Source organism: Pezoporus flaviventris, unplaced genomic scaffold, assembly GCF_033815535.1.
Source record: "Pezoporus flaviventris isolate CSIRO_AGI_PZ_B2104156 unplaced genomic scaffold, CSIRO_AGI_Pfla_v1 ptg000007l, whole genome shotgun sequence".
Taxonomy (NCBI): Eukaryota; Metazoa; Chordata; class Aves; order Psittaciformes; family Psittacidae; genus Pezoporus; species Pezoporus flaviventris.
Window position 1 is genome coordinate 40,786,299 of NW_026892555.1, and position 17,692 is coordinate 40,803,990.

Consider the following 17,692-nt stretch of genomic DNA (forward strand, 5'->3'; position numbering starts at 1 on the left):
CCAAATAATCGTGTTTAATTTCATTGCATAAAAAATGGCTGCAGCACTGAGGATGATAAATTCCATTAGTATTTTTCACAGATGAGATTTCAAGCTACAATTTCATCACAGTCTTCACAGTGAAACATCATCATGTACAAGGGCTAGGAATGAAATTATTATTGCTACAACTGGAAAATGGATTGGAAATCAAAACTTCTTCATTCTGCATCACATACATGGTAGCCCTTTGCAGGAACTTCCCAACAAGACGCATTGCATTTTAGCAAAACAGAAAATTTTAAGTGGAATATTTTAGAATTGTTTTAAAAACTACCTCCATTTATTACCCTCAGGAATGTCATCTTCTCACTTCGAACACTCCTGTTTAACTTGCTTCCTGCAAGGATAAAGTAAAATTGAGAAAAGCCTTCCAGACAGGCAGCTGAGGAACCACAGCTGGGCTGCAGGTGAGGCAGAGAGCCGATACGCTCTGTCTTCAGCAAGCCACTGCTGTTGGCATGACTCTTGTCAGTACAGCTTTCTGCTGGAAGCCAGCAATCTAAAACATTCCATCAGTGCTTCTTGAAAAATATAATGTCAGTCTTGCAATTAAACTTGAGACATAAATATTTCAAAACCAGCTTTCTTTGTTGAACTGATTTTTTGTGGGATTTGCTTTTTTTTTTGATGCTCATTGACTGCTGTTATTGTGTGAGTGTACCAAAACCAAGGATTATCATATTATGTTACTGTCTTTAATACAAGAAGTTAGTCTTTAACAGAGAGATTACAAACTCAGATCAAAGAATAAATAAGGAATATTTTTTCACTGTGTTTCCTGTCATCTTTGCAGCACATCAGCTGTATCATAAGCAACTCAAGAATAGGAAAAGAAAACGTTCTAATCTAATAAAGCAAATACAAAAAAAAAGCAAGCACAACTTGAAATGGCAAAATGTGTTATTTGGCAACAGTTGCTCATATACCCCTATTTTTTTTTCCCAAATTCACTTTCCTTTTAGTCAGCAGGAGGCTTATATGCATGGCTTAGCTGACAAAGTAAATGTCATTTATCAAAAAATTTACCAGTGACTTGCTAGCCACAAAACATCAAAGCCAAACTGTAGAAAACTCCTACATGATTCAGTTTCCAGATACATCACCTCAAATATAGAGATTTTACATCCTTTGCATTAAGGATTGCAAAACATACAAATCTGGGCTACAGTAGCAGCAGCTTCCATTGACACACAGGGCACCAGAAAAGTTCAATGTCAGTGGGTTCCACAGCACATATTTCCTTTACTTAAGATTTTATTTTAACATGTGTTTGGGTTTTTTTCCTTCTTTTTTCTTTTCTTCACTTTGCTTTTAAACAGCCTTTCTGGTTGTCCAATCGCTGCAGCTGAAAAGTTGGCAATGTCACAGGAAAAGAGCCAGCTTGATTCTCCAAAAGCTGGGCAGTGCCACGATCAGACTCACAGGTAGGAACTCTCAAAAACTAGTCTATCCAAAGTATTTCTGCACAAATTCTGTTGATCAGACCTCAGTCTTTTTCCCGTTTCAGATTTCAGCTGCAGGAAGTAGCTTGGTTTTCCAAGATGAAGCTCTCTAAAGCTAAATAACTTTCTGTATCTCAAAATTCACCAGCAGTTTTCTGCTGGTTCTTGTGCGTGTGGCTGGCATTAAAGACCATGAATCTTTTCAAAAACAATCAAATCTGGTGTACTAAATCTTACTTTAACACACATAGCCTACTTAATGGTTCTCAAATGTCTTTCTTTTGCAAACCAAATTTCTCATCTTGCTGAAATGTTTTAAGTAATTTTCAAGAAGTGTTCCTTGACCACAATATTGTGGCCACTGAAACTTGATTAAAGATCGCTTTGACCTTACTAAACTTTTAGCAGCTGAGTCTTCATCTATTTTGTGATCCTTTTTGGAGGTATCTTCCAGTGATCCCATAAGTAGAATGTTACCTGAAAGGGTTGAGAACTCTGCTCGTTCTGTTTCCTTACCATTAAATAATTCATATTTTGAGCTTCTTTATTTTAAGTTTATTGGTTTAATTAGTTTAATTTATTTTTCATATAATGGCATCAAAAAGAGGAAACATTTTTTATTGCAATTGTGTTTTGTTTGAGAGTTATATGGACCCTACAGACATGCATAATTTGCACATCATTGGCACCACAACCATTACAACCTATTATATTCAGGTCTATTTAGGGACACTTTAATTTGTGGATTATTGACATGATCAGCTCTAATGGTTCCTTCAGAGCCATTACAGAATATTATGTCCATGTGTCTGCCAACTGCACGTGCCTTAACTCTACATATGAAAAGTCCTTAGGAAATTACTAAAGACAAGTAGTTACTGAACAGTAGCTAAATGAAATAACACACCATCTATCATCTGTTCCTCCCAAATAACAGAAGCAATTATTTTGGATCATCTTATGTTATATTTATACCATACTCCTTCACAGTAAAGTGGGAACAACGGTGATCCATAAATCCACAAGTCCTTTGCCTAGTAAAAATACAGACAATTTTTAGAAATAAAGGAAACACCATGCTGTAGTAGTAATCTAGAAGTATCTTTGTTGTAAGTAGCCTACATTATTACTAAAGTGTACTAGACTTTTTTATGTCCTCAGCTTTGAACTTTTATAAAGTCAAAATACTCTTTAACCCCTAGGTCAGCCACCACATGTACGTTATTTGTTTCTTATATACACCTACCATTAAGTTTTACATGCAACAATACACTTTCTGATGCTGAGATGCAACTGTATCCTATTTTACAAGAAAGGGCTAATTAAAGATATTCTTGTCTTTCTCATCCATTCTTTTCCTCCTCTCTGCAGGGTAAATTTAGCAAAGCAGCCTGAGGTACCTCAGTACAATTACAGAACTTCACAGTCAGTCACCTCCTCCAGAGCCACTCTGGCGAAAGAACAGGAGAAATTTGGGAAAGTACCATTTGATTATGCCAGCTTTGATGCACAAGTCTTCGGCAAACGCACAACAGCACCTGCCGCACAAGGACGGAAAACACCCCAGTTCCTTGAATGTAAGCTTGAAAATCCATTATCTCTTGGAAAATGGGCAAACTTTTAATGACATTTTTGTTGTCATTGTTTGGTTTGCTTTCAAATGTCTAGAATTCAAAAAATCTCAGTAGGTATCATATGTAACCACTTGTGGCCACAATGCTAAATGTAATCACTTGTTTGTTAAATATAGAATGCTAGAATGGCAAGTATCATCACTAGAAGGTTTACTTTTTTGATGTTAATTTTAAAAACAATTATCAGGGAAAAAAAGTACTAAAAAGAAATAGTTTATGTCATATCTAATACCTTCTTCCTTGACTAAATTGTGATAACTTTATGTGATTGATAGGATGCTGCCATGAATGTGTCCTATGGAATGTGTCTGCACAACACATAATGAGATGTAGTACAAAGAAATCCAAGTTAGGTTTTAAAGGCATTTCAAATATGTTTTAGGTGCATCCATACAGGTATTATTTCTCCTAGATGACCATGCACCTTGGCTGCATTTCTTCCAGGCCTGGATTGAATTAATTTTAAAATTTCATATTTCTGTACCACATCATATTTGTATTGCAGACATATTCAATGCATGAAATTGTCACCAAGTTTCTTCTGCTTGCATCACTTACAAATTTGCTGAGGTACTACTCTGTACAAATGAGATACCATGGTGTGAACACTGAATACTTATTGCAGATGTTATTCATTATCTGCATGGGAAACTTCAGCAAGATTCTGTCATTGTATTGACCATTATAAAACACTTTTTAGTTCAGAGAAACAAAGGATTCTGTTGCCATGAGGGAAATGGGAAAAAAGTGTTTCATTGCACTGTATTTGTGTTCAGAAGAAAATAGATCCAAAACAATGTGACAAAAGACACTTTAGTTGTTTTTTCTTTTGTTCATGACAAAAAAATTTCATAAAGAGAAGCAAAAAGGAAAACCAAATTGCATCACACTTATCCCATCAAAGGAGAACATTTATAGGTGAACAGAAAAGCAGAAAATTATGTATACGTATATATAATTAATATAATTAGTACAATATAATTAATGCAATTAATACAATAGGCTTCTAATTCAATATAATATTATATATGGTTTATATATTTATAAAATTTATATATCTATATATTTCTTAGTGTATCTGTCCAAGAAAACACACACACACACACACACACACACACACACACACACACATATATGTTTGTAGGCATCTATGTGTTTCCGTGTATACGCAAATACCCTCTTTAGAATTGCAAATGAAAAGTAGATATTTATCTGGTGTGGAAAATAGGCTTGTTCAGATGAAAGTAAATATGTGCATTGCCCCTTTCTTGGGTGGTAGATTTTCCAATTTTGTTTGTAAAATTGAATATCCTCTATTAGCTGTCTCTTTGCACAGATGTATGACTATTTCACAGGTTCATTTCAAGGAAAAAAATGACTGAAATGTTTTTATACAAATGCAAATACATACATATGCAATTTATGTATAATGTATATTAGGGATGAAGTTTGCAGCCTGTTGTTCTTGCAAAGATTGCAGTGTGCAGCTATTATTTTAATGGAAAGGTGAAAGCAAAAGAGCAGGTGAGTGCTTTAACTATGCAGATATACAAAAGTCCTCAATAAGAAGCTGATGATGTGGTGTCTGGTTTAGCGTACTATGTAAATATGTAGCTAGCCAAAAGCCCATCATTAGTCCTGTGTGGATTCTGCAATTACAAACTTGATTTGTTAACAAAACATTAACCTTTCATAGCCTGTTTTTTTAACTTTTTAAATCTTTTAGGGTGCATAATGGAACATGCATTTTTTTTTTTGCTCTTTAATTATAACTTGAAGTTAGATGTGGTAACTGCTAAAAATGTAGACCTTCTTGCTTGTGCTACAGTTTTACAGCAGCACTGGAGAAAGGGAGAACTGAATCATAAGGCTTTTATGTATTGCTCTAGTGAAATGCCTCCAGTACTTAGAACAACTGAATATGACATTCAGCTACAGTCAGTGCATGCAAACAAGCACTTCTTTTAGAGCATCCCAAGTTTGAGGATAGATGAGTTCTTCAGTGTCTTGTGTAGTCTTTAGCATTAAAATGTACTCATCTAAAGCTCTACATCCAAAGGGATCCAGAGCTTTGGGGCTCAGATCTTTACAGAGTGAGCAGATGGCCACATGCAGAAATGTTCTTGTTTTATCTGGGTGTAGGCTGAGAAATTAGATTTTACTTAGTTTATCTTTGTAGGACACTGTGAGAGCTACAGACAAAAGAAGTGACTGTTGCTTCCTAAAAGCTGAAACCATGGTGCTGAGCTTTTCCTGTAACAGTTAGCTACATCTCAAAATCTAAAATCCATAGAGCAGACTTCTTCGTACCTGTTTTAGAATAAATATTTACAATAGAGCAGAAAACAAAGAGCTACACACACCCCTTCTGTGAAAGTGCTTCTCTGTTCACCTGTTAATTTTTTATTCTCAACTGATCTCTTTGTGCCTAATAAATCTGTGTATTATTCAAAATAATAGCCAACATAAGACAGAGAGCCAAGATCAGTAATATTCTGGATCTTAATTGTCAATACATTTTTTAATTTATTAAAGTGTGGACTTAAATTCCTAAAAATATCCACAAAATAAGAACTGAATATTCCTAACAGGTAATGTTCTTATCTGATTGCTCTGGTTCATCTGGGCTTGTTCTCCTTACTTACATAAGCAAAACTATTTAAATAACAGACTTATTTAAGTAGGGTAAGCAGTGTTGTTTTAGCTAAGACTGGACAAGCCACTGTTGTTTCTTTACACAATAGAGCTCCAAGAGGAATCCTTTATAAGCATACATTTACAATTGCATTTGCCCACCACTGTTTTCAGGTCACGATGGGTAACGCACTCAGGCTTGTTCAGTCTTTCCTTGGACATCATTGCTTTCAGTGCCTGGGTAAACAATGAGTAAAATCTACGTAAAAGTCTTGGGTTCTTTGTTGAAAAATGTGTATTTGTCAGATAGAAATGAAATTATTGTGCTTCTGAAGCCATTTTTACAGCAAACCCTTACTGCCAATAGGAAATGTATTGTCTTAAATGTATTCTTTGAACATTTTAATGCTATGAAATTGTAGTCTGAGAAACAAAACTATTTAATGGGTAAAATCTCATACGTGCGATTGCTAATCAAATCTCTCTTCAACAGCAAAGCATTTTTCAAATCCAGTGAAATTTTCTAATCGACTGCCTAGTGCTAGCGCCCACACACAGAGCCCTTGCCATGCCAACTCTTATAGCTACGGTCAATGTAGTGAAGACACCCACATAGCAGCAGCTGCTGCTATCCTGAACCTTTCCACCCGCTGCAGGGAAGCAGCAGAGATCCTCTCCAACAAACCGCAGAGTCTGTCTGCCAAGGTAGGGTAGTCCAAGAACCTGGAGGGTGTGCTAGCTACTGAACTGTGCGAATAAACTGTCTTTCATGTTAGTGACTGCATTAATTCCCCAAAAAAGAGGCTTCTGTTTGCATGCTCTTTTGAAGAGAGACAGAGAAAAAATTAGTAATGCAGTGACCAGTTCTGATAAAAATAAATAAATAGCAGGAATTATGTTGTTAACTCTTTTCATAATTGAGCCTTAAATACAAGGGGGGAGTTTTGTGGGAGGAAAAAAAGGTTATTTGAAATCCATCAACAATCTGTGGTAGATAATGAGTTAGATCTATTTCAAGAGGGAATTTTCCTCCCTCAGAAACCTGCCATAAGCAATCAATTTGGAGGCTGGTTAAAAAAAAAAAAAAAAAATCATGTCATTAATTAAAATGATATTTTGCTAGCAATGGAACAGAATTACACCTATCGAGTCTGTTGTGTTTGGAGTTCATGTCAGTTTAACAAGGTGTAGGGAAGGAAATAACAACTGACTGGTAAAATTCTCCTTTCTGCTGGCAAGAAAGGAGAATCAGGCCCACAGCGTTTGGAGATAGATAATTTGGGCAAGTCTGTCATAATGGAAAGCTGCCTAATATCGTAGATGTTTGTGTGGCTTTCATGTTTTGGTTTCTGCTTTGCCTTTCCTCACAGATCTTTATGATTTACAAATGGTACTGTGTGAGCTATGAGCCTTATTTTCTGTGTTATTACATAGTATTATATTGCTGATGAAAACAGGCAAGATTTTCTTCTGTTGACTGGTTGTGGGAGCACTGTTGATTATTTTACTTTTAAAGTCACATGTTGTCCACTGCAAGGAAACTTTTTAAAGCTATGTGTAGATGAGAGGGTGCTATTACAAGAACTTGAGAAGAAACCACTGGGGAGTGAAAAGGGGAGTACATGTTAAAACACAGAGTAGGAAGTGTGCTTCTGCTGTGGGACTCTGTGTCATTATGTGTGCTCCACAAGACAAATGACCTATTTCTCTGTAAGTCATTGTCACTCTACCTAATCTATTTTAGCTCAGTGTGGCTAGAGATGGCTTCTCCAGTTATCGGTCTCAGTTTATTTGGGCCTTCATTCACCATTGCTAAGAGGTTGACAATTATTGTTTGAGTGGAACCATTAATTTCACCATCAGAGCACCACCTTGTTAGGTATTCCAAGCCTTGAACCTTTGCAGAGTGTTATCCCCTTTGATTTCTACTTGTGAAGTCTTGGATCTTGAGGTTAATATTGAGAGATGTCAAGGGGTAGACTTTTCAGGGTGTGTCCACATGCATTCCCTGTAATTCAGACATAATCTGCCCTAAGGGTTGCTCACAGAACCTTTCTCAGATGACTGATCCATGTCTGATATCTGCTGCAAAAAGCTCCTTCCACCAGTCTTCAGCAGAGGCTTCTAGCAGGGAAATGGAAACTGATGCCAATGGCTGAATTAAATTGCTGCTGCAGCCTTTGGCTGACCTCAGCAATAGACCTTTCTTGCCAGAGAAGAGCAGTAAAGGGACCAGGCATAACCCAAAGATTTTCTCCTCTGTACCTGCTTTACAGTTGCCAAATCATGGGGAAGGTTTGAATAGAAGTGAACATAATCGTAACGATATGTAGGGACACTTGGGGCACATAGCTTACTCCTTTTTCACAGCTAGGCATCCGGCCTAAAAGAAAATCACCTGCATACCTTGCTATCTCCCTGCCTCCACTTTTGCCAGACTTTCTGGAGGGCATAGTGCTACAAAACATCTGACTGAAGAATCGGAATTAGCTTCTGGCCAGAACACAGTCAAGTAAGTCCCAAACAGATTCAGTGGCCAAAACCAGACAAAACATTTTTTTTATTTGGTTTTGGCTATCTATTAGCTTTATCATACAGGATTCAAACAAAAAATTGTGGAAATAAATCATCAGGCTCTCTTAATATGCTTTCTGATTTATAATATGAAGGACAAAATGAGGCTATTTTTTATACAGGCTACTATCTATTTATTGATGTTTCTGATTTTTTTTTCTTTTTCTTCTTCTTTTTGTGGCTGGTATTGGCCACAAAGGTAAATGTTTAACTGCTAGAATATCTTACAAATTTTTAGATTATAAAAAACATCTCTTGATACTTTATCAGTGCTTGGACTCAAATAATGCAGCATCAACAGATGACTACAGAGTTAATGATTTCCTCTTTCTGATCCTGATAGCACACACATTCACCAAGTCTGAAAATACCTGTAGGGTGGCTGAGTTCAGAGCCCCATAAAACCAGACTTCTCAACCCTGCCCTTTGCCACAGTCTTTTGTTCCTTTGCATAAGAAAGACTGATTAACATCATCTATATTTTAGCAGATCAAAACTCCTGCCTTGTAAAGGTGTTTGTTCTTATAGCAGCAGCATTAGGAAGCCTCCCAGCAATCCAAGCCATGACACTTTGCAGGTGGAAGGCAGAGTGGTGGTAGAGCAAGGACAAGGGGGCTGCAGAGGGTTTCCTGGACTTGGTGGAAATCCTTTGCAAGTTACACAATTGTCAGAGCTGTAAAGATTTTGCTTCTAAGTTTTAAAAGCAGAAGTTGAACTACAAACGTTTCAAGAAAGTGTCATTTTCTTGAATTCACTCAGGGCATGCTTATGTCGCCTTGCTTAAACAGGTGAGGAAAACACCAAAACGTTTTTTAGCACAAGTGTATTTCATAAGTAGGTTTTTCTCTTTCTGTCTCAAATTTTATTTCTTGACCTCCAGTGCTGTCCATTTTTTAGTAAGAATTGGATTTTTTACCTTCAATATTAACTACTTTTCTGTAAATATAGATAATGCTTAGATGAAAAAGTATGGTTTTACAGCACAGTTCCAAATTTCACTACTTTGAGGAACTTTCAAATACATTATGTATCAGTTCAAAAGGGAGAGTTTAAGCCAAAAAAAGAAAGGGAAGTGTAGCAAGGATAGAGAAAATAGACTGCACATTAATAGTACCATTGGGAAGCAAAACTTCCAAAACTATCTAATATACAAAGGTGAGCTGCCAACTACCTCAAGATTAAACTTATGTATTTATAAATTAAGCAATTTAAAGAATAAATTTGTTCTGAAATGAGCATTAAAATGGATCCTAAATTTTATCTATGAATTATCTATCAGCTGCATACAAAATACTAGCATCATCAGATACCTTGATGATACTGCTTGCAAAAATAATTAAAACCACTTTAATATTACATTATCAGCCTTTCAATCTCCACCTGGTACTGGGGTAAACTGTTCCCCTGAATATAATCCTGATCAGCCTAATTCTCATGTGACCAGGACCCCCTAACCAGTCTCCTGATTGCAGTTTATGTAGCTGAATTCAACTTCCTTTGAAGTTAGGAGAAGGATTGCCCTTGACAACTTAGCCTGCAATTTCTAGCATAGTGCAAGAGTCTACATCACTGTAACATCCAGGGATCTTCCCTATTTACAACCCTCACCACATTCATGTCTCACAGAGGTAGCTGCAAGCAATACAGTTTATCTGTATCCTCATCATTAGTGCTTGCCAAACATTTTGTTGACTGTTTTGGTGGCTTTCCCACCTGTTTAGACAAAATGGCATATGCACTCTATGCATTGAAAGAAAACAAAAAAATTACACTTGCTAAAATCGTTTAAAGTTCAGATTCTGGTTTTCAACAAAAGTATGTCATCTCTCCATTCTTGGATATTGATAATGGTGATAATCACATCAATTATTTCAACAATGTAGTTAGTACTCAGCACGTTTGTCAGGCAGTCCTTTACTCCAAGTACCTTAAAGCCTAAATACAGGATGAAAAGTCAGCCAAGAGTATCACCAGGTACCATCCTGTTATACTGCTGTGCATATTGCTCCTTGAGTACACTCTTGGCTAGCATTTTTTAATTTGTGAATTGCTCTGAGCTGAAGTTGTGACTTCATTCTTTTGTCTCAGCCTTTGCTGGGTGTTTACAAATTTTCTTATTTTGACCCAAATTAGTGTTTTAATTTGCTGCAGAAGAGCTCAATTGCTTAAATATAAGTCAGAATAACTGAGGTTCAAGTGCATGTATATTTATTGGCTGGGCATAAAAAAAACTGTACTCTTTTGGATGGTGTTGTATGAAGAATAGTATTCATATAGATGGCAAGATACTAGTTTCAGAATTACTCCAAATACCAGAACTGAAGAGCTCTTTCAAGCTTTCCAAACTAGACTGAACTGCTAATGGAAATGCAGAATCACTGATAATGATGTTTCTTTGCACTCACTTAGTATTAGGTTGCATGGCTGATGCTGACCAAAGAATGCATAAACCCCATTATATGTAATGATACAATCTCTGTAAGGTCACAGGTTTGAAATAAGACACAATAATTCACTCTTTCTGATCCAGATATGAGATAAAACTTAACTTGTAATCATTACCAGAGACATACTACAGAGTATTAAATGTTGTGAGTGATCAGATGGACCAAAAGCATATGAAAAAATGCAGGAGTAATTTGCCACAAAACCCTACTTCCTTTATTGTTCTAGTTGATGTAGTTCAGTTCTAAGAACAAGACTTAATAATGTACTCAAAAATATTCTGTAATATATAGTCATAAAATAAAAGGGAGGTTGAAAAAGTTTTATGTTAAAGTACAAAGAACTTGAAGAATTTAGATACTGTTTTTTGTTTACACAGAATCATAGAATCATAGAATAGTTAGGGTTGGAAGGGACCTTAAGATCATCTAGTTCCAACCCCCCTGCCATGGGCAGGGACGCCTCACAGTAAACTGGACTTGAACATCACCCGGGATGGAGCATATTTATATTAGTCTTCATTTTAGACATATAATCTTAGTATAGTATTAATTGTACTTTATCTTTTCACTGAATAGATTCTGGAATAAAGAAAATATGCTTCAGTCATTTTTCTCTCCTTTTTAATTCTGGAACCTTTTTTACACCTGCTTGTGAAACCTGTGGGCGTGATTACACTGTCACTGATGTGGGAGTGGATAAGGAGTAACCTGAACTTAATTATTGTGTGCATCCTCTCACCCTCATTGATTTTTCATCGTTGCTTCAGTGGATTTTTTTTCTGGTTTTCACCAATGTAAATGTAAATAATATCAAAATCAGACTCCCAAGATTTACACAGCCTCAAGCTTACATAAGTTAGGAAATAATAAGATACATTTGCATCTTTATTTTACTTATGCTTTTAAGGAAGAATCAGAACAGTTTACATTGTTTTGGTAGCTATATTTTAAATATGTCATGCTAAATGGATAAATATAGGCCTGTTCACACATGCAGTAGAGTCAACAGTAACAAGATCTTGCCTTCACTGAGAACACAGCCTTTACAAGTCTGAGCTAAGCATAATAAGTGCCATTTTCTGTCAGCATGTCATAGCACTGCTCTAGGGTTTTTTGCCATTTGCCAATTTTGTCTTTTTAGTTCCATTTTAAAAATAATGTAAAAATAAACATAGTAAAACAAGCAAAGGAGACATATTGAGAGGAGTGTGGAATGAGAGTAGGAATGAAAACTGAAGCAGTATCTCTGACTATCCTCTCTTTTTGCTCTGTCATTTGGAGTTTGCTATGAAGGCAGCAAAGTGATAGTTCTTTTATATTATTCTGAATAAAAAGCCATGCCGTAAACCTGCGATCCATCCTGCAATGGGTAAAAGGGGATATTTTTTCCATGACTATATTTAATTGTTGTGTGCATCTGTGAGCTCACTTAAACCCCATCTGTATGCTACTTCACAAACACACAACCCAGCCTTGCCTGATCAGAATTAGGTACACGATGGACAGCTCAACTTCTACGTGAATTTCAGGAAAGTGCTGAGAAAGCTTTAAATATCTACGTTAGTTAATGCACTGCTTATGAACCAGAGCTCCTTGCTGTTGCTAATGGTACCTGTTTCTCAGACTCAAAGCATTTCCTGTTATTTTTTGATGTCTAGTTTCACCAAGGAGGGGGCCTTGATTCTTTTGGGTCCTTTTTGTTGCCTCTATTGCCCTCTGAGTAGCTGATATTTTGTCAGTGACAGAGAATCTGCACTATTTATGGGGTTTGCACTATAAAACTACTGCAGCCCAGTCACATGGCTTCCTTTCCTAAGCCATCTGTCACAGAGGTCTGGAATTTTATGAGAATGTTGGTTGTGCAGACTTAACCCAAGTTTTTTTATTATGAAAAATGTCATCAACTACAATATTTAGCATTTTACTTTACATTGGACATTAAACTTGATTACTGTAGCTCTGTTTCATTGCTATAGTTACATATCAACTATGAAGCCAAAAAACACTGGGGCAATCATAGCAGAGCTATATTGCCGGATCCTGGAGTATGTACTTGGCACTGATATAGTTAATATCTTGGATTTTTGTAACTAAGGTTTATTAATGCTGGTATAAAAATGTATTTGATATTATACAGATGGCATAAGATGTTGTGGTTACTAAGTTATTATCCAGGATAAGCTGCACTGTCAAATTCAGGGCTTAAAACTATCACAGGAGATTAAACTATTTACTAAAAAGGGGTAGAAAGATATAACCAAAGCGTCTTAGTATGAACATATTAGAAGTGTGTTTACTTCCCATAAATATGATAAAACATCTCTCTCTTTAAGCCGTATGATTGAAAATGTGAACTTTGCTATGCAGGAGAAGCAAACAAGAGATGCCTGAGTTTCTGAATGGGGGACAAGCAGATGGCTTGGTAGTGTTTTAGTCTAGGTGGGCATCTGTCTTAGACCCATGGATATAAAATGGAGTCAAGCTGTCTGTCAAGCTGTAAGGAGAGATTGTTGGGTCCTAAATTTTCATTTTGTACCAACATTTCCCTTCTGATTAAAAAGATCTCATCAGGCACATTTTACCTTTAAATGAGTCACCACTGGCAATGATAGAAGACAAGGCTGCATGAAGGAAGCTTGTAGTTTTAGTCCAATCAGGGTGGCCATGTCACACTTTCAGCTCAGGGATTCCCAATAATAATTCCCAGTTACACCACAACTGTTTTTAAGATCTTCAAGCAAGGAGAAGTTTCACTGCCCTATCTTTAGCTATTAAATGGTTGACTAATCACCAAGCTCCAGCAACAGTTCATGGGAAAAAAGAGAAAGTGACCCTTTGTGCCAGTGTCTAATCTCTTCCTAAGGAAGAGGTCTAATAATTATGGGAAAATTTGTGTCCTGGACATACATGTCTCTTTTCCATTTCCAACCGAGAGTTTAGGTGACTGACTTATGCTAGTGGTTTACTTTTACATTACTCAAGGTAGGAAGTCTCAATCTGGATTTATATGACTGTCTACTCCAGTTAAGCAGCACCTAACACACCTAGCCCCAAATTTTCAAGCTATATTTGAGCTTTGTGATGATACAAATAAAAAATAGTAGTGATGACAATAACAAAAAGACACATAGCAGTGTTAATTACAGCATTTTACATTAAGGGATCTATGACATTACCTCTATAGTCTTAATGTTTTCCACCTTATTCAGGGCAACGCAGAGAACAAGTCTACCAAGTGCTCCTCCAGAAGCCACTTCCTGTACTCAACTTCAGTTATCATTGGCAATAGCAACGACTAGTCTATGCTCGTCCCTGTATACACAGTATGTCAATATGAAATTTTGGTAGCTTGCATTAGTAAGTTGCACTTCCAGGAGCTCTTCATCATTCTAAGAAGAGGAGTTTACAGTCTTTTTCTGCGGTCAGAGAGGGTGAGGCAGAACAATGATCTTTCTTTTCATTGTTCTTGTACAGCTGAACAGGAGCTCCTCTGAGATCTTCTCCCAGACTGGAAAGAGCAGTTGAGTCTTTCGCCTAACTGCACACACCCTTGTAATCAAAGGCTGCTTTTTGATATTCTTCCCAGGTGGTAAAGGCTTTGGCAGCTCGTGCTTAAGGTCACCATCAGGGAGAACCTCCTAAAGATCGTTTTATAGCTCCCAGTCTAGTGGTCTCAGTACAGACCTGTGCCTTAGTGGCCTAGGAAAAAAATGATTAAAGCTTTATGTTGAGTGTTGTACAAAATCCTAGTGAAAATTTTTCCTACTGTTAGGCATATTTCTTTCCCCCTCCTTCTCTCCCCCATGCCGCAGATGTTGTAATGTTTCTGTGGCGTGGGGGGAAGGGAGAATACATAATAGTATTGCTGTTGGTGACCTAAACAATGCATTAATGCTTTTAACTGTGAATTGGGGTCATAGTTCTCTGTAAGAGTGAAAAGATCAAGAAGATTTAAAGCTAAACTTTTTTTAAATAAAACTAGATTTAGGGTGTATAGGTTATGGTTAAGAGGCATCTTATTTAAATTCTACTTGCTATGTTTAAGCTGAGATGCAGGGATATCATTACCGAAGCTATGCTTAAGTCTTCCTAAGAGTTGGACATTAACTGATATAAATTGAAAATCTGGTTTTAGATTCAGATAAATTTAAATAAAAGCGTAGATTTATATTTATCCTTTAAAAGCGCCACATGGTTATGTTGCAGCCTCACCATGTCCGTCTCTGAACATGTCTCTGTTTCCTGTTGCATGTCAGGGAGCTGAGATAGAAGTGGATGAAAATGGCACTCTGGATTTGAGCATGAAAAAGAACCGAAGCCAAGACAAAGTTATACCTCTCACTTCTTCCAGCACAGTGCTTCCCACTCCTTCCTCTTCTCCTTTCAAAACAAGCAGCATCCTGGTAAATGCAGCCTTCTACCAGGCTCTTTGTGAACAGGAAGGCTGGGATACACCAATCAACTACAGCAAGACCCATGGCAGGAAAGAAGAAGAAAAAGAGGTATTTTTATCTGTATCTGGATGACTTTTTCCCTTGGATGAGTGGCCATATGATGGTCTTCTGGATGACCACTCTAGTGCATTTTAAAGGGAATCAATTTCCACAGGTAGAAGTTTGTGAACACTGAGCTGGCTTTAAATCCATCTTCAACGTGACATAAAAAATCACTACTCACTTTGAAAAAACTTGCTCTCAGAGCCTACTTGTGAACGTCTATTAGTCTCTAAGATCAGGAAATCAAAGGTATCCATCAACAGAAACTGATTTTTAAGTTTTTTCCTGATGGCTCAGTTTTGTAGCACATACACCCCAAAGGCCTAGGGGAAAAAGAAAAAAAAGAAAAAAAAAAATCCAAAACTGAAGAAACCCCAAATCAATGCAGCTTTTTACATGCTGAAACAAAAAGTAGTTTTTCCACATCAACTCTTTCTAATTGTAGATAATTTATTATCTATGTATTTAAACACATGCTAGAACCATACCTACAATATTATTACAGTGGAAAACTTTTTATTTTACACATAACATACTTCAAGAAATCTCTGCCAGTGAGTCTTAGATTTCACTAGTGAGTCCAGTGGTCCAGAAAACAGTCTGAAAGCACAAATTCAGATATTCAAAACAGTTAGGAATTTCTGAACCTCTTGATTATAAAAAATAACCCAAGAGGATATGTACATAATTTCCACCAGTTGAGATATTTTGTATCTGATAAGCAAACAACATAGAAAACTAGATGAGTATGTAAGGTGCCTTCCCTTTTCAACCTGTCCTAGGAAATGTAAAAGCCCAAATTTGAAAATGAAGTTGCAGGAACAAAGAAGAGCAACTAAAATTTCACCAAACACTTCTATTTAGCTATTTTTCAACTTTAATATCTTCTGGACTGCTACTTTGAACTTGATAGTTGTGCTCGTTTTGTTTTTGTTTCTTTTTTGTTCTTTCATGTCTGTTTATCCCATCTTGGCAACAAGGCAGCATAATCTCCTTTTGCCTTTCTTTCTTATTCCTCTGCTTTGCTGGTGAGTTTGTTTTTTTTTTTTTTCTGTTGAGCCTGGCTGTCAGAATATGGATTGCTTACATTGTCCTTAAATCAAGAAGGGACCACCAGCACCTTTAAAGGCTAATTAGATAAAATGTCGATAATTAACAGGGACAAGCCTAAGTGATAGCTTTCTGAAACAGACTAAAAGATGTCCCAAATGGGAGATTTTATGCAGTTTTAAATACTTTTTCTCCCTCTTTGGTTTTATATATCAAATAATAGCATTTTTACATTATGTTTATTACAAAATGATCTTTTGTTCAAAACCAGCACTTCAAGAAAACATAGATGGGGTAAATTTATTTGGGGCTGAGGTTAGGGGATCCAGGCCACCAATTCAAAAAATACCTGGAAATAAAAGATAATTCAGTTGCTTGAAGAAAAACATCTGGCAGCACTGCTGACACATCTGTCATAATTGACTTCTGAAACAGCTTGCACCATGGAGAATCATTTCTTGGAGTCTGAGTTGTCTTGAAGAGCCCTTTGCAGTCACCTCTGTGGGCTGATGTTTCTCCTTACCTCAGCAATGAGACCATGATCCCTACATCAGGGTTGTGGAGTGAGTTTAACACAAGGCAGTAAGCTGAGGGCTCATGCTCTTCCCCGTTCATGACGCATATTGAGCAAGTACATTCAGCTTTGCTAGAATGCCTTGCTGCAGGGGATCAATTGGTGCCACAGACTTGGCAGGGGACCTGTCCTGCTACTCCTCCTTCCTGCTGCCACTGCAGCTCTGTGAAAGAGCCGTGGCAGGAGCACCTCCATATCCCCTCCAGTCCCTGATTGACTTTCAGAAGGCTGTAATGGGTGGCTGGCTGTTTCCCTGCCCCTTACTGGCACAGGGAGCTGGAGGCATCGGCAAGCTACCTGACAGGACATAAAGGTCTGTGTTCAGGCAATCTTGCCCCTTGCTTTGGCACTCTGCAGTTCATCCCTAATCGATGATCAGGCACCAAACCTTTTTTTATGAGCTTTTGCCATCCTGGGTAGTGTTGACATGTCCAGTGATGTCAGGTCCAGAGGCTCTCTTTTCAAAACCAAAGACTGGCAGTTATCCTCATGCAAAGAAAATGACTGACTATATCTAATTCATTGTTATCTGCTTCATATGCACAACAGTTGCTTAATTTTGGTGGTAATTTCCAGAAAATATTGTCTCTCTCTCTCTCAGAAAAATAGCCTGTCCAGATGCCCCCTTAGAAAAAAAAAAAATCTGAATTTGGAAAAAGCTCAAAATCTCTCCAAAAGGAAAGTGCTGAGAAATAACTAGAGCTGTTAGTTAGTTCAACTGTCAGTTCTCCAAAGATTTCAGGGCTTAAAAATGTTAAAAGTGCCAGATGCTATTATCTGTTATTCATGTTACCATTAT

General features: G+C 37.1%; 1 protein-coding gene across 10 annotated transcripts in view; it reads left to right on the forward strand.

Annotated features, from left to right (window-relative positions):
- Positions 1 to 17,692, forward strand: part of ST18 (ST18 C2H2C-type zinc finger transcription factor) — a 169,438-nt gene that overhangs the window by 128,749 nt on the left and 22,997 nt on the right. For all 10 annotated transcript variants that reach the window (XM_061448500.1, XM_061448498.1, XM_061448494.1 and 7 more), the window contains 4 exons: positions 1,362 to 1,466; positions 2,856 to 3,061; positions 6,246 to 6,457; positions 15,030 to 15,275. In XM_061448500.1, the coding sequence (XP_061304484.1) occupies positions 1,362 to 1,466; positions 2,856 to 3,061; positions 6,246 to 6,457; positions 15,030 to 15,275 (769 nt within the window). The remainder of the gene's footprint in view (positions 1 to 1,361; positions 1,467 to 2,855; positions 3,062 to 6,245; positions 6,458 to 15,029; positions 15,276 to 17,692) is intronic.